Below are 24,591 nucleotides of genomic sequence, written 5' to 3' on the forward strand. Positions count from 1 at the left end.
ATCAGAAAAAAAAATCATCCTTTCCTCTTCTTTATAAAAGGTAGACAAATCTAAAGACGTATTAAGTCTTCAAGGGCAGACTGGATGGGGCTCTGAGCAACCTGGTCCTGTGGGAGGTGTCCCTGCCCATGCAGGGGTTGGAACTAGATTACTTAGTTTGGATAAGACCTTCAAGATGGTCAAGATCAATCATTAGAGGATCTTTAAGGTCTCTTCCAACCCAAACCACTTGATGATTCTATGATTCACAGCTGGAAATTACCCTTAAATATTAACTCTATGTAAGAAGATATGAAACAAATATGTCAGTATAAAAACATCAAAACACCTGTATGCTTTCTTACAATGAAGTTGCTTATTAATGTTAACTTTAACCACCTTCCTTCAATTTTCATGATCTCTGAACACTCCCAATTCTATGTGATAACCAGCTCAAAAAACTTACACTGATTAAAAACAAGAGCACATGTGTTCAGAGAGGAAACTGTTCATCAAGTTTTTTGCTTACTTTGACACAAGCAAGTTTGTTAATGCATTCTGACAGACTTGCCTAAGATCCAAATATGTTTCCAACAATGCAGTTTAGGCCACAATGCAATATTAATGACTGAATAATGTTGTTGAGTACTGGGATTCAATATTTAATGAGGGCCTGCTGAATGTGCCACAGAAAGCTGTGGTTGGAAATCACTGCAGCTCAGAAGGGATTTGAAAAGATGCGAGAGGCATCAGGAAAACAACTTCAACCCAAACTGAGGTCCCTGCAGTGTGAAATGGATATTTCTCCTACTCAGTTTCTAGGAACTGATGATTCACCTGATGGCAAAGTCAGACCAACTATCTAAAATTCATCTGCCTCTGCAAAACATAATTACAGAGACATACGAACAAATTATCTGAAAGGCAATGCGTTTTTCTTCACAAAAGTCACAGCACAACAACATAAAACAGCCCTAAATTGAAGTGATTTCCAATCACTATTTACACACTAAAAAGTTATTCTCTATTCACAGAAGACTGTGCATGCTGCAGGTGAAGGGGCCATTCCTAACATTAGTAGTAACTGTGTTTTTTAAAAAACTGCCCTAAGGTTTAATTGCACAGACACAGAGAGCGGTCAGGGTTGAAAGGGACCTCTGGAGATCATCTAGTCCAACCCTCATGCCAAAGTAAGATTCCCTACAGCAGATCACACAAGAACACATCCAGGTGGGTTTGGAATGTCTCCAGGGAGGGAGACTCCACAACCTCCCTGGGCAGCCTGTCCCAGGGCTCTGTTACCCTCAGAGTAAAGAAGTATTTTCTCATATTCAAATTAAACCTCCTGTGTTCCAGCTTGTCCCCTTTGCCCCTTGTCCTGTCTGACCCCTCCTTAATGCTGGCCATAAAAATACTGTGTGCAGTTCTCATGCCCTCAGCACAAGAAAGACATAGACCTGAGACCTGTTGGAGAGGGTCCAGAGAAGGGTCATCAAGATGATCAAAGGTCTGGAGCAGCTCTGCTATGAAGACAGGCTGAGAGAGTTGGGGCTGTTCAGCCTAGAGAAGAGAAGGCTCTGGGGAGACCTTAGAGCAGCTTCCAGTGCCTGAAGGGGCTCCAGGAAAGCTGGGGAGGGGCTTTTCATCAGAGAAGATAGTGATAGGACAAGGGGTGATGGTTTTAAACTGAGAGAGGGAAGATTTAGGTTAGATATTAGGAAGAAATTCTTCACTCTAAGGGTGGTGAGGAACTGGAATGGGTTACCCAGGGAGGTTGCTTGATGCCCCATCCCTGGAGGGTTAAGGCCAGGCTGGACAAGGTTTTGTGCAACCTGCTCTAATGGGAGGGTTCCCTGCTCATGGCAGGGGGATTGGAACTTGGTGATCTTTAAGGTTCCTTCTAACCTTAATGATTCTATGAAATCCATACACCAGTGCTCCATTCATCAGAAATATTACTGAAAACACCAAAGTGAAAATTATTCCAAAATTGTCCCCTAACCAGCAAGTAAACTGTTGCCATAACATTAACATCCCAGTATACACTTGTCTTTGGCCAGTCCCAAATTTACTTCCAATTCTTAACTAATTTCAGATGTGTTCAGTACCAACAACAAGGAAGGTAAGACACCAAGTGCTCTGGTTTATCTTTAAGCTAAAATCTGTTATCTAACGCAATAAAACACTGAACTTAAATACAAATGGTCTTGGTTAAGAGTAGGTTCCACCTTGCCCATATCGATCTCTTAATTACCCTCTCATTCAAATGCTTCTCAAATCACCCATAACAATGAGGCCAAGGAATCACATTCTGTTGAACATTGTCATTCATTTCCTTTTTCCAGTTGCCTTCCAGCCTCAGCAAAACATTGGTCAATAGGAAAATCTTTGCTAATGGCCATGTTATTTCATGTGCCAGTCCTTGATCAAAAGATCGAAGACACTGAGTTCGAAACTCATAATTATACACAGCTTTTCAAATGAAGAGCAAAACGTGCAGGGACAGCTTGTTAATATGTATTGCAATATGGACACTGAGTCTTATCAGATTGATGACTGCTCATAGAACCATAGAACGTTAGGAGTTGAAAGGGACGTCTGGAGACTGTCTAGTCCAAACCTTCTTGCAGAGCAGGACCAAATCTAGGGAAGGTCACTCAGAAATGCATCCAGACAGGTCTTGATAGTCTCCAGAGAAAGAGACTCCGCAACCTCACTAGGCTGCTGGTTCCAAGTGCTCTGTAACCCTCACAGTAAATAAGCTGCTCCTCAAGTAGAGGTGGAATTTCATAGAATCCCAGAAAGATACAAAGGCTCAATCCCAGAAAGATAGGGGTTGGAAGGGACCTCTGGAGATGATCAAGACCTCCCTACCAGAGCAGGACCAAATCTAGAGCAGATCACTCAGAAAGGCATCCAGGCAGGTTTTGGAAGTCTCCAGAGAAGGAGACTCCACAGCCTCTCTGGGTAGCCTGTCCCAGGGCTCTGTCACCCTTACAGGAAAGAAGTTCTTCCTCATCTTGAGCTGGATCAATCTATGCTCTAGTTTGAATCCAATGCCCTTCATCCTATCACAAGGCACAAGTGAAAAGAGGTTGTCCCTTCCTTCTTGACACCTAGCCCTCATATTTATACACATGTACCAGATCTCAGTCTTCTCTCCAGACTAAAATGCCTCAGGTCTCTCAGTCTTTCCTTGTCAGGCAGGTGTTCCAGTCCCTTAATCATCCTCATAGCTCTTCTTTGGACTCTCTCTGGTAGATCTCCCTGTCCCTCCTGAACCAGGGAGCCCAGAACTGGATGCAATACTCTAGGTGAAGTCTCAACAGGGCAGGGTAGAGAGGGAGGAGAACCTCCCTTGATCTGCTGGACACATTCTTCTTAATGCACCCCAAGATACCACTGGTCCTCTTCGCCACAAGGGCACGTTGCTGCCCCATAGATAACACCTTGTAGAAGATGGCTGAGTTGACTTTCTTCATGAAGATACTTGGGTTGTGGGGCGTGGGTTTGAGGGAAAGGTAGGTACTGAGAGGAGGTAGGGTGAGAAGGAGGGGGAAAAGGCTGCTTGGAGGATTTTGCAATTATACTTCATAAAGCCACTGATTTTAAAATATGTGCATACAGATCAGCATTGTATAAAGATAAAATAGATGAACAAATTCCTACCTTTATGCCAGAGGCATGCAGAGAACCTCAGTCAGAAAAGTAAAACTATTTTAAATAATTTGTATATGTATTTAGCTAAGACTTTTCCCCAATATCCACATAACTCATCTTGAAATTACTTTCTAACTTAATATCACTCCTCTTGGGATATGCAAAAGCAGTCACCAAGTTACGACAACATTAATTATCTGTTAAAACGAAATGACAGCTACTCTTTTTTTATTATTATTATTTTTAAGTGTCTCTCTGCTATGTCTACTCATTTGTTACTTGTCAAAATGAAAAAGCTCAGCAGTTTGAAAACAAAAGTTTATTTAAAATTGCCAGGGGGGAAGAGCTTCTCTCCTCCTACTTGAATCTCAAACTAGGAAGCAGTATTATTTTTGTTGATGCTTTCTCCAAATAAACTCACTGGCTTCAAGTAATTTTCCCATCTCTCCTAGAAATAAGCTTATCAAGACAAGGTTTGGTATAGAAGCTGTCAGTTGAGAGGCCATTTTTTAAAATCAAGTGAAAAATAACCCCTTGAAATCTGGAGTTTATAAAAGCAGGAGTGAATTACAGCACTGCTTTCTCTAATTCACACTTCTTGTCTCCAAGATTCATCTTTGTATATACTGAGAACCAGCCAAAATGATATGAATGGAGAGTCAGATCACTAACAGACATCTAGGAGGGTAACTCTACTTTTGCCAAATATTGCTTTTCCTACCCAGGAAACAATCAGGAAAGTCAATCAGACTTCTAAGACAGCTGGGTATTTCAAAATCCTCAGCCTCATAAGCAGCACAGCTGCAAACTCCTCTGTGCTTCCTGGGCATTTTGCAGGGAAGATCATACATTGAACTTCCATTTTTTTAAAAAAGCCAAAGTCACAATGCAACTCCACCCAGAAGGTGACTTGTACTTCCAAAAATCTAATTACCTTTTCAACAGCTAGCCATCCAAAGAGACACCAGTTACAACAGCTCACCTGATCCCAGCGTTAGTTTTATAGGAAACTCCGTGCTCAAACCCAAAACATCTTTACACAATCTTGGTTTCTCCCTTGCCTGCCAAGGGATAGTCTTGACCCAACCTGACCCTCCTCATTCCCTCTCATCCTGTGACAGAGCAGTGTTATCCCATAATCCCCCAGACCATAGTAACATCCTAGTTGTCAGAGAAGAAATTCCCTTCTAAATCTTTTGCTGGGTGTGAGATCAGACAAGGGAAACTTCTGCTGTGACAGGAAGAAAAATGTTTGAGGCAAGCATTGCTAGGAAGAGGGAACAGGATGAATTCAACGTAGCCAAAACTTGACACTTTCTCCATGCATGTTCCCAAAACCCTGAGGCTGAAGTGGCCTTTCAGACACTCCCCAGAGGAAAAAGGTTTTACATTTTTCATGTTGATAAAACCAGTTACACACATGAAACTTGAATGTTTTGTCTTGGTCAATGAACAGCCCTCACCACTGCCCAGCATGATCTGATTTTACACTGTAGAAGCCCACTCTGCAGCCTTATCCAATTACTATCTTGAGTTCTCTCTCAACCTACTACTCATCTCCAGACACTGAAGGAGAGTCATGCACATGACATCACATTCAGAGACAGGAGCTCTTAGACACATTAGCCTCTCTTCCCAGTTTATAAGCAATTTATGACTTCCCTTGCAAAGTCCTGTTTATCACTATAAAATATCCCAAGTTTTATTCTCTCAAATCGATACCCAGTCGTTTTTTTCTGATACACTGCATGTCACACTAGAAAAAGGTTAAGCTTCCCAGCATTTGCAGTAGTCATCCTGTATCAAGGTGTATGAAAAAGACAGAATCATGCATAGACTGCATAGTGTGACAGCACTGACAATACAGACTGACTTGAAAGGTAAGCCTTTTCATACCTGAGTACCTAACTTCTTCTTCCTCCAGGGATGACAAGAGTAACAAAGAAGCTTCTCTCAATTATATTTTCAGTCAATGCTTCAATCTCTCTCTGCAAAACTCACTTCATAGAGACCTTGTCAGAAAAAGGATGACCAGAGAAAGGAAGCTTTGGTGCAGTCTGTTGTACCACATCTTGCTTTCCTAGATGTGGTTATCAAGTGAGTGACATTTTTTGCCGTTTTTCTAAAAAAAAAAAACATTATGGTCACTCATGACAGAAGATGTTAAACTCCTATTCTTGACATATGAAAAGTCAAAATAATTATAATCACTTTTACTGCTTCATGGAAGTATTTCCAGCTTTCCATCCTGCTTTCAGCATTAGAGAAGATACAATTTTTCTGACTGTTTTCACACATAATTTAAACACCATCAAGAGGTCCCTGTGGCAGAAGACTAGATTACAACTATTGTCAAATGAAGCAGCTTATTGTCCCCTGTGAGAAGAACACTGCATGAAAAAGCCAGTCCCCCAGTTTAATTCAGCTAATTACCTGGAAAAAAGTAATAATGTAGGAAGAAAATAAATCCACTTCAAATAAGTTTTCCCCACACTTACTGCACTACCCATTTGAAATGAAGATATATTAATATGCTCATCACAAATTTACCTCTGTAAAATATGGAATATCATAAATAAAACAATAATTGTATTTTTCCTTACATACTGCAGACCTATGCCAGTAAAGTAGAATAAACATGTTATTAAAACAGGAATCAATAGTAAGTTTTAAAATATACAGTAGCACAAAAAGGTCAAGTCCCAGTATTGATTTTAATGTAACATTTTTGGTGTGCAGTTTCCCAAAGGGTTCTTCTCTAATATTGTTCTTCATTCTTCTTTCACTTCACATTTTTGCTGGTGAATTTATTGTTCTCTTCTGCAAAAGCTGCCTACTCCAACAAGTTTACTAAGACCTTGTCATATATGCAGGGTACTGCTGAGACATGACAAAAGGAGGTTGGGGGAAGCATTGAGACACATCAGAATACCAATTAAAGTGTAAAGTGAATTGCAGTTACATAGGGACCCTCCCCCAACCACAACAACAACATATAAAGAAGCTAATGGCTGCAATCTAATCACCTACCACTGAAAGCCACCTTCATGCACCAGCGTGTATGTATTTTTAAAAGCTGATTTAGAGTTTAGAAAGATTTTCTTTCAACAAATTAGGATGTTAAGAAACACAGGGATTGTAATAAGTTACCCAGCTAATGACAGATATAACACCACACACCACATAGAGCCCAGCTAGTCAAGTAGAACAGGCTCCAGCAATTAATTGCCAGGGAATGTTTCAAAATCTATTATCCGTGCTACTCAAGAAAAGCAATTTTGATGTGGCTTTCATGACAGAAGTTACCCAAGTTGTCACAGAACACTAGATACTGACAACAAAGCATAAACCTGAGAGATATCTAAAGCCATGGTAGAACTGCAGAATGGCTTGGGTTGGAAGGGACCTTAAAGGTCATCTATACAACCACCCCACGAGCAGGGCCATCTCCCACTAGACCAGGTTGCTCCAAGTCCCATTCAACCTGGCCTTCAACACTTCCAGGGGTGGGGCAGCCACAGCTTCCCTGGAGAAAATGTTCCACTGTCTCAAGACCCTTATTGGAAACTACTACTTCTTCATGTCCAATCTAAACCTTCCCTCTTTCAATTTAAAACTGTTGCCCGTTGTCTCCACTCTACAGGCCCTACTAAAAAGGCTGACCCCATCTTTCTTTCAGGCCTCCTTCAAGTATTGAAAGGCCACAATAGTGCTCCTTGATGGGCTCTCTCTTCTCCAGGCTGAACAACCCCAACCCTTTCTTCACAGAAAAGGTGTTCCACCTCTCAAACCATTTTTGTGGCCTCCTCTGCACCTGCTCTAACAAGTCCACGTCTTTCTTCTTCTGCTCATTGGCTTTTTCGTGACTGTGACAGAAAATAAGCAAAAACCAATGCCTGGAAGGAATAACAGGGATCCAAATAGGCAAAGACTATAGGACCCAGAAAGCTGGATAAAAACTGAGTAAGACTAAAAGAAGATCCAGTCTTGTACCTACACACAAGGTAGTTAGAAGACCCTAAAACACTCCTGAGGTTGCAGGCGATGTTCTCCAGCAAGGCCACCTGTTCAAGCATGAAGTGGCAAAAAGGCGACCAGAAGTTCAAGCATGTTCCACAAATTAAGCTAGTCCATGTCCATGATCTTCATGTAAACAGAAGTGGGAGTCACGACTGTCTAAACAGACACTTTAGAAAAGATTTAAGATACACTACCGAGACTCCTATGAACAAATACTTTTAAATACAACTTTGAGCAACAGTTGCATACTGCTCAGCACTAGTCCTGATCATTTCCTACCTGGTACTATGTCTTAAGAGATCTCTGAGAATAAATAGCAACAGAGTTACTGAGAAGTGACCAAACCAAATAAAAAGCTACTTTTAAGCGCTGCCTTAAAATAGCTACTTACATTATTTCTTTTCCTGTAACAAATCCTAGAATCACAGGAGGTGCTATGCAGAAGAATCCATGCACAACTGAGCATAGGGAACACCATCATCTGGGTCTCTTGGGACAGTCATACATGAGCAAACTGCAGAGGGAGATGGATTTGGCATGCTATCAAGATGAGATGCTTGTATATATTGAAGACTTGAACAAGATCAACCTTCTGCAATATTGAACAGACTGTCATGCACAGCATTTGTAACAACACCTCATTCCACACACAAGTAATACTTGCCATGTGCCAAATCAGATTTTAAAAGTGGAAGGCTAGGAAACACTTGCCAAGCAGAAAGAGACTGAAAACTCAAAAATATAATTAGCCAAAGTAAGTAATAAGCAAAATAAACAGGACTGAAATTTACCTGATTTTCAAAGGGAAAAAAAAACAACAAAGGTAATCATTCAAAGTTCAGCTCCTGTGAGAAATCACTTCCTTCATTTGCCTTAAGTATTTTTTGTATCTATTTTTACTGGAGGAATCCAATAGTCTGAGGAGGTTGATAGTAGCCAAGTTGTTACGCTGATGATGAAACTTTTTGTTTACTTTTGGTATTTCAAAATATCTTTTCTTCTTTGTATGCCTTTCATAATGCAAACTCTACAATCATAGAAGACTTATCAAGCACCATCAGTACAGTATCAGGGAGTCTGACAAATGAAAAGCTTTATATTCAACAACAAATTTACTGTATCTTGTAGCAAAACTTACATCACAAGATGGGAGAAGAAAAAATTAGTTGATGCCCCCACATTCTCCAGATCAATAGCATTAAAAAAATTGTACTCATTAACTACTTGGGAAATATGGAAGAGTGCCAAATATTTGTTGAGCCTGTCCAGAATAAGCAGAAAAAAAGGCAAAAGTTAGTATTATATATTTAGATTAAGACACCAAGATTAAGAGGGACAATCCAACAGTTCCAGTATCATGTTCTGACAGCAAGAGACAAACTAGACCAAGCCAGACAGACATGGAGATACAAGATTTAAAACTGAGAAAACCTCATACTTGACAAAGTTTATTTCTTGGCAATAAAACCCTTCAGCCTAACATCACTTCTCTTGATGCCAAATGTGCACTTAGGGATCCCCACTACTATTTTACTACTGTCACATAACCAGAGAAAGTGTCTACTGGTCCAATGAGTTGTGCAGATTTCTCTACAGAACCCAAAGGAGCAGATCCATCTCACAGACCATACACAGCTTCTCATCCCTGAAGATCATGAGCACCATCCAGTACAGTCTGGAGCCATCTCAGTGCTACCAGAAGAAAAGCCTCAAAATATTTCAATAGGAACATCTATTCCAGGCTCTCTCATCACCAATGATTAAAACAAGAGTTCAAAACTTGTGACAAGATATTGTGTAATGATCTACATTTGTAAGACGACACCTCAAGAGGAAACCCAAACAGTGAAAGGATTCACAAGCTTCACTGTCACATTTTGTACCATTTCATGTCATGGCAAATAAGCAGTTTCACAAATTCTGTGTCTCCTTCTATCATGACACTGGAAATGAAATTAAGAACTTTGCAAAAAAAAGAGAAACTACAACAGGAATTATCATGTATTGCCTGTCACTACTGTCAAACTTAAGATCTTGTGCCTATTCTCTCATTTTTAAGAGTCTTTTCTTATAGCTGTATCAGTATTTTTGGCACACATTTCACAGGGGGTAAAAGCCTCCTTGTTCATCAGGTCTGAAGGGACCATGCCAATCAGAGGCAGGCCTGTTAAAGATGCCTAAAGTAATAATATGTGTGTTTTATTAACTATTAACATACTAACTTAAGACTCAGTTTTCAGTAAATACAAAACCATTAAATGAGTAAAGTCTCTTTGGAGCATTGCAATAACAGGAAATATTTTAGGGAAGTACAGGTAGGTGCTGACAGGAAGTGGAAAACACACCCTAGGAATACTAAAGCTATCTTTTCTCTAGTATAGTAGTAGTATGATAGCTATAATGCTTACAAAGAAAGGCTGAGAAACCTGGGCCTTGTCAGTCTAGAGAGGAGACTGAGGGATCTAATTAACATCTATAAATACATGAGGGCAACAAGAAGGCAGGACCAAGCTCTTGTGGCCTGTGACAGGATGAGGGGCAATGGATTCAAACTGGAGCCCAGGAAGTTCCACCTCAACATGAGGAAGAACTTCACTGGTGTGAGGGTGACAGAGCCCTGGGACAGGCTGCCCAGAGAGGTTGTGGAGTCTCCTTCTCTGGAGACTTTCCAGACCTGTCTGGGTGCCTTTCTGAGTGATCTGCTCTAGTTTTTGATCCTGCTCTGGCAGGGGGGTTAGACTCTATATATATGATCTTCAGAGGTCCCTTCCAACCCCTGATGTTCTGTGATGGAAGCTATTAACTTCTGCATCAATTTAATGTTTTCACTACCCTTACATAGACTTTGAAATCCTAGGGGAAGAAAGTCCTGTAAAGGTTCATTATTTGAGGGAAAATTAAAGTTCCTAAGAAGCCTCCTGATTTTCATCCTATTGTCATCCAGCCAAAAGTTTAGGCCAGCTTCATATTCTCAAAGAAGCATATTACAGCTTTATGACTATATTCAATCACACACACATGAAAAAAAGATTAAAGTAAGTGAAGAAGGGCACAAATAACATGAAAGATCAGTGAGGATACCATTTTGGGCACATGTTCTAAGGCTGGGTCTAAATCACTCCTTTATGAAGGTTCAGAGACCCTTTAAAAAAGAGCTGTGTAATTCCTGTAGTATGAGTGCACTGAAGGCATTAAAACGCAATTTGAAGAGTCAGCCTTTAGCTGTAATCCCAGAAATAAGCACAGATCTTAACTTGATATAATAATAGTAGTCCATCTGTACTGTGCATGCATGTGTGAATAAATAAACTATATTACAAGTCAAAATTAAAGTTTCCTTCACAGTCTGAAATGAGTAAAATACATTTTCCAATCAGATCAAAATGTGCTCACACTGCATACAGAAGTAGTCTTGAAATTAGCTATTAGACAGTTGGAATCAGATACAAACACTTAGAAGTTTCAGATATTTCTATGTTTAAACACTGTTTCACTAAAAGACTTCTTTCTAGAAAGAAATGAGAATGTATACATGCAAAATATACCAAAGGTACAAAACCCTCAAAACTGATGCAGAAATAGAAATGTGTTGTATACTATTGGCATGCATTTTAAAAGACAATCACCAATGAAAAGTAGTGGGTTATCAAATTAATTTGTTAATAGATCAGAAGTGTAAGAATGAGTAGGTTTTAATACTAGAATACCAGTTAAACTCACTAAGGATGGGCTGCTGCCCCTGCCATAACTCTTCCAGAAACAACAATAAGATTTAGAAGTCAAGCACTTCAACTTGCTTTTCCTAGATAAAAGCTGCAGGTGTTATGTTTGGGGTTCATTATATTAATTTCCTCAAAGAGCCTGACCTTGGAGCTGAGAGAGCCCAAGTCACATGCATGGTGCTCTTCAGAGACATGAGACTGTCACACCCCAGATCAACAGGCCTTGGGCAGCACCAGTGCACTTGGATGCTGCATCCCTCCTACAACACCTGCATCACAGTATTTTTTTCTCTTTCTTGCAACCATTGACTTACCAACACTGAACTGTTCTCTGTTAAGTTACCTTCTGTTCCACATTTTAAATACAGTATAGCTAGTTTTATTCTCTCTCCAATACTGCATCAATTTGAACATTTCTTAAAAGTAACTACAGTTGAGTGTAATCTTTCCCTTTTTAAGTTTACGAGACATAAAAAAATCTTTTCCTTTTTATGTGCACGAGACAGATATGCAAAAAATACTTGATCTAAACAATGTCCATCTTGCCTTAAGTAGATAATTACTTGAAAATTGAAGTCCAGAAATGATGAAAAATTAATACTAACTCATTAAGTTCATGAGTGTCCAGGACTGGCACAAGAAGTCATACAAAAATGACAGAATCACAGAATCTTAGGGGTTGGAAGGGACCTCAAAAGATCATCCAGTCCAACCCTCCTGACAGAGCAGGAGCACCCAGAGCACATCACATAGGACCCAGGTGGGTTTTGAAAGTCTCCAGAGAAGGAGACTCCACAACCTCTCTGGGCAGCCTGCCCCAGGGCTCTGTCACTCTCACTGCAAAGAAGTTCTTCCTGATATTCACATGGAACCTCCTATGCTCCCAATTTGCACCCATTGCCCCTTGTCCTGTCACTGGACATCACTGAACAAAGCCTGGCTCTGTCCTCCTGACACTGCCCTGAACATGTTTGTGCCCATGGATGAGGTGGCCCCTCAGTCTCCTCTTCTCCAAGCTCAAAAGACCCAGCTCCCTCAGCCTTTCCTCATAAGAGAGATGTTCCACTCCCTTCATCAGCTCTGTGGCTCTGCCCTGGACTCTCTCAAGAAGTTCCCTGTCCTTCCTGAACTGGGGGGCTCAGAACTGGACACAATATTCTAGATGCAGCCTCACCAAGGCAGAACAGAGGGGGAGGAGAACCTCCCTTAACCTACTAACCACCCCCTTTCTAATGCACCCCAGGATGCCATTGGCCTTCTTGGCCACAAGGACACATTGCTTGCTGCTCATGGTCATCCTCCTGCCCACCAGGACCCCCAGGTCCCTTTCTCCTGCCCTGCTCTCCAGCAGCTCAGCCCCCAACCTGTACTGGTACATGGGGTTGTTCTTCCCCAGATGCAAGACTCTGCATTTGCCCTTGTTGAATTTCATCAAGTTTCTCCCCGCCCAACTCTCCAGCCTGTCCAGGTCTTGCTGAATGGAAGCACAGCCCCCTGGTGTGTCAGCCATACCTTCCAGTCTAGTATCATCAGCAAACTTGCTGAGGGCACATTCTGTTCCCTCTTCCAGGTCATTGATGAAAATATTGAATAGTAGCGGTCCCAGTACTGACCCCTGAGGGACTCCACTAGTCACAGACCTCTAACTAGATTCTGTTCCATTAACTCTCTGACTTCTTCCTTTCAACCAGTTCATGATCCACCTCACTATCTGATCATCAAGAGCACACTTCCTCAGCTTATCTACAAGAATGCTGTGGGAGACAGTGTCAAATGCTTTACTGAAATCAAGATAAACCACATCTCTGCCCTACCATCATCTATCCACCTAATTACTTCCTCATAGAAGGCTATGAGGTTTGTCAAACATGACCTTCCCTTGGTAAAACCATGTTGACTGCTCTTAATGACCCCCTCATCCTTGATATGTCTAGAGATAGTGTCAAGAATAAGTTGTTACATCACCTTTCCAGGGATGGAGGTGAGGCTGACCGGTCTATAGTTACCTGGGTCCTCCTTCTTACCCTTCTTGTAGACTGGAGTGACATTTGCCATTCTCTAGTCCTCAGGCACCTCTCCTGTTGCCCACGACTTACCAAAGGTGATGGAGAGTGTCCTAGCAATGACCTCTGCCAGTTCCCTCAGCACCCATGGGTACATTTCATCTGGACCCATAGATTTATGGATGCCCAGATTGCTCAACTGATCCCTAACCCAATCCTCATCTACCACAGCAAACTCCTCCTTCATCCTGACTTCTTCCTGGACTTTAAGGATCTGGGGCTCCTCAGGGAAAGTCTGCAGCAGTAAAGACAGAGGCCAAGAAAGCATTCAGTCCCTCTGCCTTCTTTCTGTCCTCTGACACCAGGACACCCACCTCATTCAGCAGTGGGCCTGTATTGCCTCTAGTGTTAGTTCTATCTGCAATGTATCTGAAGAAGCCCTTTCTATTGCCTTTGACCTCACTAGCAAGGTCTAGAAGGCCTGTCTGTAGAAGCTTCAGCAACAACCTTGTCCTGATCAGGAGGTCTGTAATAGACCCCCCACAACTGTATCACCCATGCCAGCCTGCCCCTTAATTCGTACCCACAGACTGCTTGATTTTGTTTTCACCTGAAAATAGAGAACCTGACTTGAAAAATAACATTGCACATTTTTCATGCCCTTGCACCGTGCTGAGGTGGCTTTCTCAACTAGAATAGAACAGGAGGGGTATGTATGCTGAGCCTGAACACCACCATCTCTTCTTATAGTGATCAAGGCAGCAGTTTCAACTCATTCTCAGAAAAAAACGGTCTGGAGAACAGCTCCACATTTGCTACAGCCCTTCTTGAATGTTTTCAAAACACAAAACACAAATCTCAACCACAATTTAGCCCCTAAACACCTCAAGTAATAGCTAAATAAATATCTGCATCTTTCCAAGTTGTTCCATCCAACATGAAGAGCTCCTACAATCCAGTTAGAATGTATTTTATACTATATAGGAAGCATAAGAAATCCTTGCTTATTGGTTAAAAAAAAAAAACAAAACTAGAAAAAGAAAAACTGCTGAGAAGACTTGATATTTGTTGCTTAATTCTTTGTATATTTTTAGCTTATATTTCAAAAGCACAGATTCTTCAACCTGATTTTAAGATGGCAAAAAGATTTTAGAAGATCCTTTTAATATGTAATACCTTCCCAACTAATCCTTAGGAAAATAAAGGGAAGACTGCCAGCACTATTCCCCACAAAACATAAAATCAGTTACACAACAAGCCAATCTGCTCTCTACCTTTCACAGATCAACACACAAACCATGAAAAGTGAATTAGAAAATATTTAATGAAAATTGGTGGAAAGTGTCCAACAAACTACTGAAGTTCATCAAACCTCTCCTTACTGTAACCACATTTAGCTGAACTCCTGAGCAGTCAATATTAAGCTCAAATCTAACTCAAGTTTTCCAGTCAAAGCCCAGTTCAACAGAGGAGAGATTTCACTGTAACATATTGATTTCCTTTACTGCTGATTCAAAAAAAAACAACCTGATTTTTTCTGGGACATGTATATCGTTCTATCTAATTATATACTCCATCAACCTAACTCAATTAAATAATAATAAAATGATGTGTAGGAAAGAATTGATATATACGCAGACAGTTTAAGGAGTCCTAATTATATTCTAATTTTTTGTAATCCATCATAATGAGCTTTTCTTCCCATTCTCAGAAAGGACAATGTGTATGTTAATATTTATATTCAATGGTTCATAATATCTAATGTAGGAAAGTCACTGAAAGGAAGAACAAATGAAGCACAAACCCACCAAATTCAGAGCCAAACCCAATTTCAAGTTCCAACAGAAATTGTTCTCAATTGCTAACAACTGCACAGCACCACACTACACATTGCAGAGTATATTTTTAAAAAGCAGTATCCCAAGTCTGCTGCTGTATTCTGTAGGACCCTGTCTCCCACAGTTACTATCATCTCTGAGAAAACATGCAGTAAAATAGTGTTTCCATATGACAAAAGGATATTAAAATTATTTTTTTCTAGACAACTCTTAATATTTTGTATCTTCAAAGCACTATGCTGTAGTATTAAAGCAGTTTGAAACACTGCAGCTCACAAATATCTGGAATTCACAGAAATAACAAGAATTACTATTTATACTGCTGTTAAAATTCACCTTTTCATCAAACAAGAGGGGTTATATGTAACCCTCCTCTGCACTGCTCTCCAGCTATTTCTGTCTCTACCCCACAAAGTGAATATTTGGACTCAGGAGAGATGAGCAAATACTGAGCTGAAAAGACTGCAAAGGAGAGTCAGGCTTATGAGGTCAAAAGGGATTTAAATCAACAGTTTATATTAGCTCTCAAAAGAAAATTGAAGTAAAACTGTCATTTTAACACGTATTTAATACCAAAACTTGCTATATAGCCCAAAGGTTTTACCTACCATTTTGTGTTGGAGTAAAAAAAAAAAAAATCAACTGTTTATAGTAAGTAGATAAATAACAGTAATTAAAGCATTAAGTACATATTTGATTTAAATAGTTATTAACAAACCAACCTTCTCTTGTGAGCTTCAGAGTCTCTCCTGGCTCGTTCTAATGCCAGTTCCTCAGCTATTCTTTTCTTTAGTTCTTCATCACTAACTAGAATTAAAAGAAAATTAAACGTTTTAACAAAACAGAACATCCTTAATTACAGAAAACAACTGCATAATATAGTACTCTGAATTATTTTTTTTGTTTATAAAGCAGTTGGAGTGCTTTCTTGTGGATTAAACACCTTTCAGATTTTAGCATGCAGCACTGGAGAGCCTTTACAATTACTTACTAAGCAACTTCTCAAGTAGTGGAATCTTTCAAAAATCAAACAACATACAATGTTTGTTAAATTAAACACATTTTCCTTAGGAAATAAAACATAAAATCTCTTTTTTTGGGGGGAGGAGGAGGATTTGAGACTGAAACCTAAACAGTAAAATCATAACATGTTCTTTATTCATATGGAAGCAAGGAAAATATCTTTCTGCTCAACCAATCAAGTATTTTCAGACACATTTTGCCCAACAAAGCACCTGGAGCATCCTAAACATCCATACTTCTAGTGTTGGAAAAATCTTTTGCCTCCAATTCTCCCAACTTTCTTCAAGCAAGCAGACATGATGAATGCTAAATAAAGAAATTCTTCATTTAGATTATGTCAAAGGGATCAGTTAAGAACTGAAAAAGCAGGGAAGCAACTTCAAGACTCTTGTAAAGTAAACTTGAACACACTAAAGGTAGAAGGGTGGAGAGCCACTAATCCTACAAGTTTGAAAGACACCTATAAGACTACCAAAATCCATTCAGTAAGGTTTTGAAACACTAAACAGGTCCCTTCCCAACTCTTTGATACTCAAAGGCTGTGTCATGCCAAGCTACTACACCAAATCATTCAGTATTATCTATGTCTGCACTTCTAGACAACAGCATATTGCTGAAAAATCTGACTCAAGGAGATCAGAAGTAGTTTTTTGTTACTGCATTTAACAGATGTTGTGGCAATAGAACAGGTTGCAAGAGAATTCTCAAGAAATTACAATGAAAAGGTTGTTTCAGCATTAAAAAAACAGAACAAAAACTACCCCAACTTTGGAGATGGCTTTATCTCTACCACACACAGTAGGAATAAAAGATATAAAAAACAAACAGCCAGTCATCTAGTAATAAAGAACAACATTACCAATTTGGGGAATGCAGTAACTTGGTAACCAAAAGTTGAATCAACTTCAGTAGAACAACTGTTACTTTACATAAAATACTATTTTGCAAGAATTCAGAAGAGTGAGTTTTCCTCCGGGTAGAAAAGGAAACTATTACACAGTACAGCTGTAGAAAGAGACTAAAGATATTATATCCAGGTTTATTCCAATAAAAATCCTAATCTAGACATGCCTGTCTGGAATAAAAGTGTACCTACACTGCCTGAGCTGTTACAGGCACACACAATTTGTAGAATCCTGGAATGGTTTGGGTTGGAAGGGACCTTTAAAGGTCATCTGATTCCTACTCCCCTGGATGGGCAGGGACACCTCCCACCAGCCCAGGTTGCTCCAAGCCCTATCCTGGCCTTCAAAAGTTCCAGGGATGAGGCAGCCACAGCTGCTTTAGCAAACCTGAGCCAGTGTCTCCCCATCCTTCACAAGAAAGAATTTTTTCCTTGTGTCTAACATAAAATCCCTCTTGCCCAGCTTAAAGCCATCCCCCCTCATCCCATCCCTTCTTGCCCTTGTCCCAAGTCCCCCCCCAGCTTTCCTGGAGCCCCTTTCAAGTTCTAGAAAGTACTCTAAGGTCCCCCTGAAGCCTTCTCTTCTCCAGGCTGAACACCCCAACTCCCCCAGCCTGTCTCCAGAGCAGAGCTGTTCCAGCCCTCCCATCATCTCCATGGCCTTCTCTGGACTCATTCCAAGAGCTCTGTGTCCTTCTTGTGCTGGAGACTCCAGAACTGGACACAATACTCCAGCTGAGGTCTTAGGAGAGTGGAGAAGAGAGGGAGAACCACCTCCCTAGTATGAAGCATCTGGCTCAAATTACACTGGACAGAACCACAAAGCTAAAAGACACGTAACCTCACTCCAAAACACGTACCTCCTGACCACAATACAGCTGCTAAACTCTACAATGTGATAAAACCCCCTCATCTGCCTTCAGAAGCAATAACAAGAACACTTACTCAAGTAGCTAAAAACTAGAGAAGTACTTTTTTCAGGCAATGTTAAGATGTGCAGCATTTGCAAGACAAGTTGTTGTAGGAAATGTGGAGATCTTGGGCAGAGGGGGAAAAGCTGTCAGCCTCCCCTTTCACAGCCAGCTAAGTCACAGCATTTGCCTAGGAAGTGGAAGATCTGGAATTCAAACCCTCCTAAGAGAGACAGGTTTAAGTACATACATCACATCCTCCAGTGAAGTGCTCGTTTTGTTTTGTTACGGGGGTTTTGAGTTGGTTTGGGTTTTTTTGACAAATTAAGCTAAATAAAAAGTGCCTGAGAGCATGTCTAGCGATTAGAGATATTAGAGACAAAAACAGGACAGCCTCAACTCTAGTATCCCCTTTGTGGTTTTAATGTTTTACATTAGGCAGCAGTCAGATTCTAAAAAACTAGAGACAGATAAAGACAGCAACAAATAGCCATGCATCTCTGTGACCTTGTCCCCAGGAGCTGGCTTTATCTGCAAATATTATCTACCTTCATCAGCCCACACTCCCATTAAGGTTAATAGAGTCCAGTGTGCAATTTTTCTCATACTGCAGTAGACTTTTAAAATAGTGAATCTTATGAATGAATGAAGCAGCTTCATCAACTACATAGGAGTCTTGGCCAAGTAATTCAGTTATAAGCATCTTAGGTAAAGCTGAAGGAATCAATATCCATCCTGCCAGATGCTGTAAGTGCTTAGTTGACAGAAATGAGATGGAAAAATTGGGGGGTCACTCGTGAATAGCAAGTGAGACGCCAACATCTCAACATATGTGAAAATCCAGTGATAAAAATTAACCTTGCAATTGATGACTGTCACAAACCCTGGTTGAAAAAGCAAAAACTCATTTTATTGGTACTACCTCTACTGACCATTCATACTGTACCACTATTTTCCCCTCTGAGTCTAAGTGAGGATGCCATCTGGTTTAGAACATAGAGAGTTATAATACCTCTACATTTCCAAACAAGTACCAGCTAGTCACAGTGAACTGTATTGCCAAGGAGACAAAAAAAACTTGAGCAAAACAGCAGGCAAAGTCACAAGGACCCTGTTTCTGTACTACAGGACACATTCATCTCCCCCACACCTCAGCAAGCATCACAAGCCACAAGGAGAGCAGTTAAGGTTCTGCATTTGTACACTTAGAGATGATTAAGCTGTCAGAAAAGCCAAGAATTTATTTCACATCACAGCTATTTTATTCACAGAACAATCTGAAAACCCATGATCAAGTGCTCCTCACTGCAGTTCTGCTCAACTCAAATACCTCAGTATTTCACAGCCTTTTAATACTGCACTTGAGAACACACAAAATGTTGCATAAATGTATTACTCACCAGCACCTACATCACCAAGTTTATTGTTCTGGAATGCAAACATGAACACAGGAACTCCGGAGCATAGAATGCTCTTTTAAGTCATAATGAGAAAAGACTCAGGCATCAGCCAATAAAGACATTTGACCTTAACAATCAATTAGGTTACCCATCGATCAGCCAAATACTAATAGGGAATAAAAGTGGAGCTATAGATCATTCAATAGAATTATTGTAAGATATAATTGGGTAGCTCCCAAATGGGAAATTTATGATGTTTCAGTTAAAATGCTGCAGTTCGACAAGTAGAAGGTATATTTAGGAAGGCCACACTTGCATCCCAGTGCTTTCTTATGCTCCTTCAAGAGCATAAGAAAGCAGCTCCACCATTTCCTCAGGCTGCATGTGCTCAGGCACAACACCCTTCACAAGACAATTTAGACAAACGGGCAGTAACAGGAACTACACTCAAAAAGTCATAGTTCTATAACCAGAAATAACTCCTCTCTGCCCTCTTAGCATGTCAAGGGTGGATGCTGATGGGTGTCTGATAAGCAATATTCTCTTTGGGATAATGGCAAGGGAGTGCCACCAGCTGCACTGCAATGGGTTCATTACCACGCTCAGACCCAGCAGCAGGTTCCACAAAGCTTCAGGATGACCAGACTGCTCCAGGTAACACCACCACAGGCACTAGATATCACTAAGAAAAAACCCACAAAGCTGTTGCCCAGATCTTGTCAACCAAGCAGTGACTGTCAGTGGACATTTTGGCATTTTGATGGCCTCCAGGATGATGTAATCTGACATCTCTTTTTTGTCCACCTACTCTTTTGGAAGAGTTTGAAAGACATGGTCATTTATGCCTAATATTACAATGCAAGTGCATGATGCTTTTCCTCCCCTTCATGTAGAGATTCTAACTTGATAAAGGGTATGGATAACTTTACCAATTATTATTAAACAATTTTCATGTATTGCAAGATAATGCACATCTGGCTCCATTTACTTCCTCTCCCTATACACACAAAATACACAAAGGTAAATTCAGCTTCTTTGATATTTAAAACAAAGCAAAACAAGGAAGAGAGAGGACAGGACACCTAAAGATAAGATCTGAAGAAGCTCTAAGTTACATCCTGTACATATCTGTTGGCCAAAATCTGTGACCAGGCTCAGTGAACAGAAGAGAGGCAATTCTACCAAATCATTCCAGTTCACTTTACACCTCCAGACCAATGTTCGGAGTGAAAGGGTGTGGGAATATCACTCACCAGGACCAGGTTTTATTTTGAACACCAAGCAGGCTGGCTGTTACAGAAGCATTAGAGCATTCCCTGCATGTGTTTCAACTCTTCTCCATTCAGCCTTTTCCACACAAGGAAGACACTCATATTCTTATCCATCTCACAGCCTTCTGCAAGCCAAAAGGAAGCTTATTCTGACACACTTTTAAAAAATGCCACAGAATCTATGAAAATTATTTGGGAAGCCACTTGTGGAGATGCTTTCTGTAGTTTGGGTAAAGACTAAACTGATTGCTGTTTAAAAAAAGAAATCAACCACCAAACAATTAAGCAAATAAGAGTGTACAAGGCCAATTGCTTAACTCTTAGTATTGATTCTCCACTTGTGCTTCAAAGCCAGAAGAATAAGAAAGTATACAGCTGATATGATTTCTAGGGTCCAACACATTTTGAATAATTGCAGGGACACATGATGACAGAAGAGTTAAGGGTACTGAGGAGCTTCTGCACTTACCAGCATTTAGAGGTTTCAGTTAGATAATACACACTTCATCTTAGAACTTCAAAGGCCAACCACTAGCAGGATCTGAGCACAGTCAAGAGCTTCACAGGATGGCAACAAGTCTTGAGAAACAATCAGCAACGTTACCACTTCAGTCTACTATAGGGTGGTGCATAAGGATAAGTGAAACTCAGCTACTCTCATAATATTCTTACCCAACTCCTCTGCCCTTGCTGGTCACAAGACGGAAATCTGTAGTATTTTTCCTCTAACTTTAGTTGCTTCATAGAAAAAACATTCAGCAAGATTACAGCACCCAAAGCTGCAACCAACACACATTAGGTAAAGCAGACACCTGCAGCCTCAGAAAGGTTAACTTGAGAAATTAGGAACACAATACAGGCAAATTAAGCAAATAGCCTCTAGCCTGCAGAGCTGGCAATCAGCCCCTCAGTCTTGTATTTTAAAAAATATCCTTAATGGAAACAGCATTTATTTACCAGGCACTTTGACTAAACCCTCTTGAAAGGGCAAGTGCATTAAGTTATTAATGAAGAGACACTTTGGTTTGATACAATCAAATGTCTTTCAGAAAATACTTAGCTAAATAATACCCAGAGAATTAATTTACCCAGAAAAGGAAAATAAAGGTATGCTTTTCCTTTTCATTCAGTTTTGCTACTAATAATAAATGTTTTTTAAAAGATGCCCAGTGAACAGAATGTCCTGCAGAGAGCAACTTCTCAAAAGTCATAAGACAATCATGCAGAAGTCCTCCAGGCTATATGACCATCTTCCTTAAAGAGATAAAATTGGCTTTTACAAAAAATACCTCCAAGGATGGAAACATCAGAGCCTCTCTGGGCAACATGTTTTAATGCCTGACAGACCTGATGACAAAAAAACTTCTCCTCACAGGTCAAAAGCACTTTTGTTTCCATGTATGCCTCTTGTTTATCATCCTCCTGCCATGCACCACTACGAAGAGACTGACTCTGTCTTCTTAATACCTCCTTTATTGGCAGGCTACTTCCAAGACCTTAAGAAGTCCAGGTCCCTCAGCCTCTCCTCTCCAGTTACAGACCACCACTCTGTCACCCAAGGAGCTCTGCAATGTGTTTGGGGCTACACTGGCTACTTCTGCCTTCAAATAAACCAGTCACAAGGCAGGACCTCTCATGCCATTCACATTAAGTGCATGGCTTGAGTGCAATCCAGAGAACTAATGCAGGGCTAAGACACACAAAATCAGAGGGCACAACCTTCAAATTGGTGTCTGAATGCATCAACCAGACAGCAAATGAGAAGCTACGTTTGCAATTTGGCTCATCTTTTACATGGTCACCTAGTAAAAGCTCTTAGGAAAGTGTAGTTATAAAGTCAGTGGTAAATTCCTGTCATGGATTAGAAAAAGACAAAAGAGAGAACAGAAAGCTCTAGCATTGGGAAAGCTTAAGACATACTTTAAACTCTGCACATCACTCATCTAAATCATCTTTAGCAAGATACTGTAAGACTGGAAAACTTTAAAAAGGGAAAAAATAAGGCCAAACGTGCTGAGCAGCACCATGGGATACAAATTCAGTTTTGATAAATGAATAACCAAGCACACTGGAAAGCATAATGCTATTTTATCTTAGCTTTTGCTTGGTTTTTAAATTAAGCATTTCTGGTTGTTCTGAGTATCACACAAAGATTTGTTTACTGTCCAACTGGGCATGAGAGGGAAGTATGTAGAAAGGAAAGAGAAAGAACAACATAATTGTAGCATCTACTTAGAGAGGACGAACAAGGAAAATAGATCTAAGATGATACACCTCCACATTTCCTCAAGCACCATGTTCTATCAGTCCTTCCACACAACATTTAACACCAAGGATAAACTTGGCTGAGATCTATTTGAGTTCCACTGAAATGTATGGGCTTAACACAGTAATCACTCTGAAAGCTTCTCCAACCTCTTTTGTTCAACAGCTTATGGTAACATCTTTCTTTTAAAAAAAAGGGGAAGCATCAGAAAATGTCTTTGAAACAAAGTGTAGACAAAGCAAGAAGGGTTTTGTGTTTATTGTGTGATTTTTCTGCATCAGAAACATGAACATAGACTGGTTTCTCACAGATTCACATTGCCTGTTCTCTGCCCCCTTATAGCAAATCAAGCTGATGTGTCTTGTCCCTGTGACATTGTCCTCCCTGAGAACTTCTCCATTCTCCAAATTTCAGCTCTCTGCTGTCTCCTAGCTTAGCAGTACACAGCACAGGATGCAGTTGCTTTTGCAGAACATGTCCCAGTCTGGCAGCCAAAGTTCTTGTGTGAGAGGAAAACCTTCAGCAACACAGCCCAGGCAGATATAGACCTTCTCTCCATTAAAGCATTTGTCTTATTGTCTCTTTCTACTTAATCCTTGATTTCTCAAAACCATAAAGTATCAAGGACTTGAGCCTTTCAGCTCCCTTTAGGTAGATTTGGCTGAATTAATTCAGAAGTTAGTAGAAGGCAACTGGTGAATGGATGGCACTGCCACACAGCAATTTTCCTCAAAAAAGCAGAAAAATAAGGGAAAGAAAACCCAAAATTACTCAGAGAAAAGAGACATGGTATAGAATATAACAGCGTAACACAGGCAGCTCTAGGCTGTTCCATAACACATTGCTTAAAAGGCTCACAACTAAGCTGATAGGGCAACATTTAAAAGATTTTGGGGTTTGTAATATTTTCTGTACTATTTGAAATGCAGTGGAAAATACATTTTCAACTCCTTTTGCTGAAGCCAAAAGCAAAAAGACTGAAGAACACCAGCAGGATACATAATATTTAAATTGGAGTTGGAGAACAGTGCTTCAAGGTACATAGCAACCACTGCTAGAAACAGACTTTTTTTTTTTGCTGGAAAAACTATTTCCAAGTTACTTAAGGCAGAATTTCTTGCATTCCCCTCTGCAGCATCCTGTATCGACAAGAGAGGATCAGGGCATTCAGACCATCAATCTGATCCAACAAGGCAGTTCTTAGGTCTCTGTGCACATTAAGTATGAGCATTAACCAGCTCGCTGGGGATCAGGTACCTTAGGGCTGTCTTCAGACCCATCATCTGTCTCAGTAGCTGGCAGGACAATGTAGGCATCACAGTTAATGAAGATGTCACAGGGAAAATTTCTAACTGGGCACTAACAGCTATAAATATTGAATTAGAACACGTCAGCAACCTAGTACCTTCACAGCATCAACCAACGGATCAACCCATTAAGAGTCTTTTACAATTAAAACACTTTGCAAACCAACATTCCAATGGAAGACACATAATGCACAAACATTATAATATGTGAATAACCTTAACTTGTTCTTTCTACTTCAACACTCCAGTTTGGTCCATCCCTATATGCCACACATCACATAAAAAAG

The 24,591-nt window shown here is 40.3% G+C and overlaps 1 protein-coding gene across 2 annotated transcripts in view; it reads right to left on the reverse strand.

Annotated features, from left to right (window-relative positions):
- CHCHD3 (coiled-coil-helix-coiled-coil-helix domain containing 3) overlaps positions 1 to 24,591 on the reverse strand; it is a 181,557-nt gene that overhangs the window by 132,758 nt on the left and 24,208 nt on the right. For both annotated transcript variants that reach the window (XM_009998101.1, XM_009998102.1), the window contains exon 3: positions 15,945 to 16,029. In XM_009998101.1, coding sequence (XP_009996403.1) covers positions 15,945 to 16,029 — 85 coding nt within the window. The remainder of the gene's footprint in view (positions 1 to 15,944; positions 16,030 to 24,591) is intronic.

The sequence above is a fragment of the Chaetura pelagica genome, unplaced genomic scaffold, assembly GCF_000747805.2.
Source record: "Chaetura pelagica isolate M959 unplaced genomic scaffold, ChaPel_1.0 scaffold224, whole genome shotgun sequence".
NCBI classification, from domain to species: Eukaryota; Metazoa; Chordata; class Aves; order Apodiformes; family Apodidae; genus Chaetura; species Chaetura pelagica.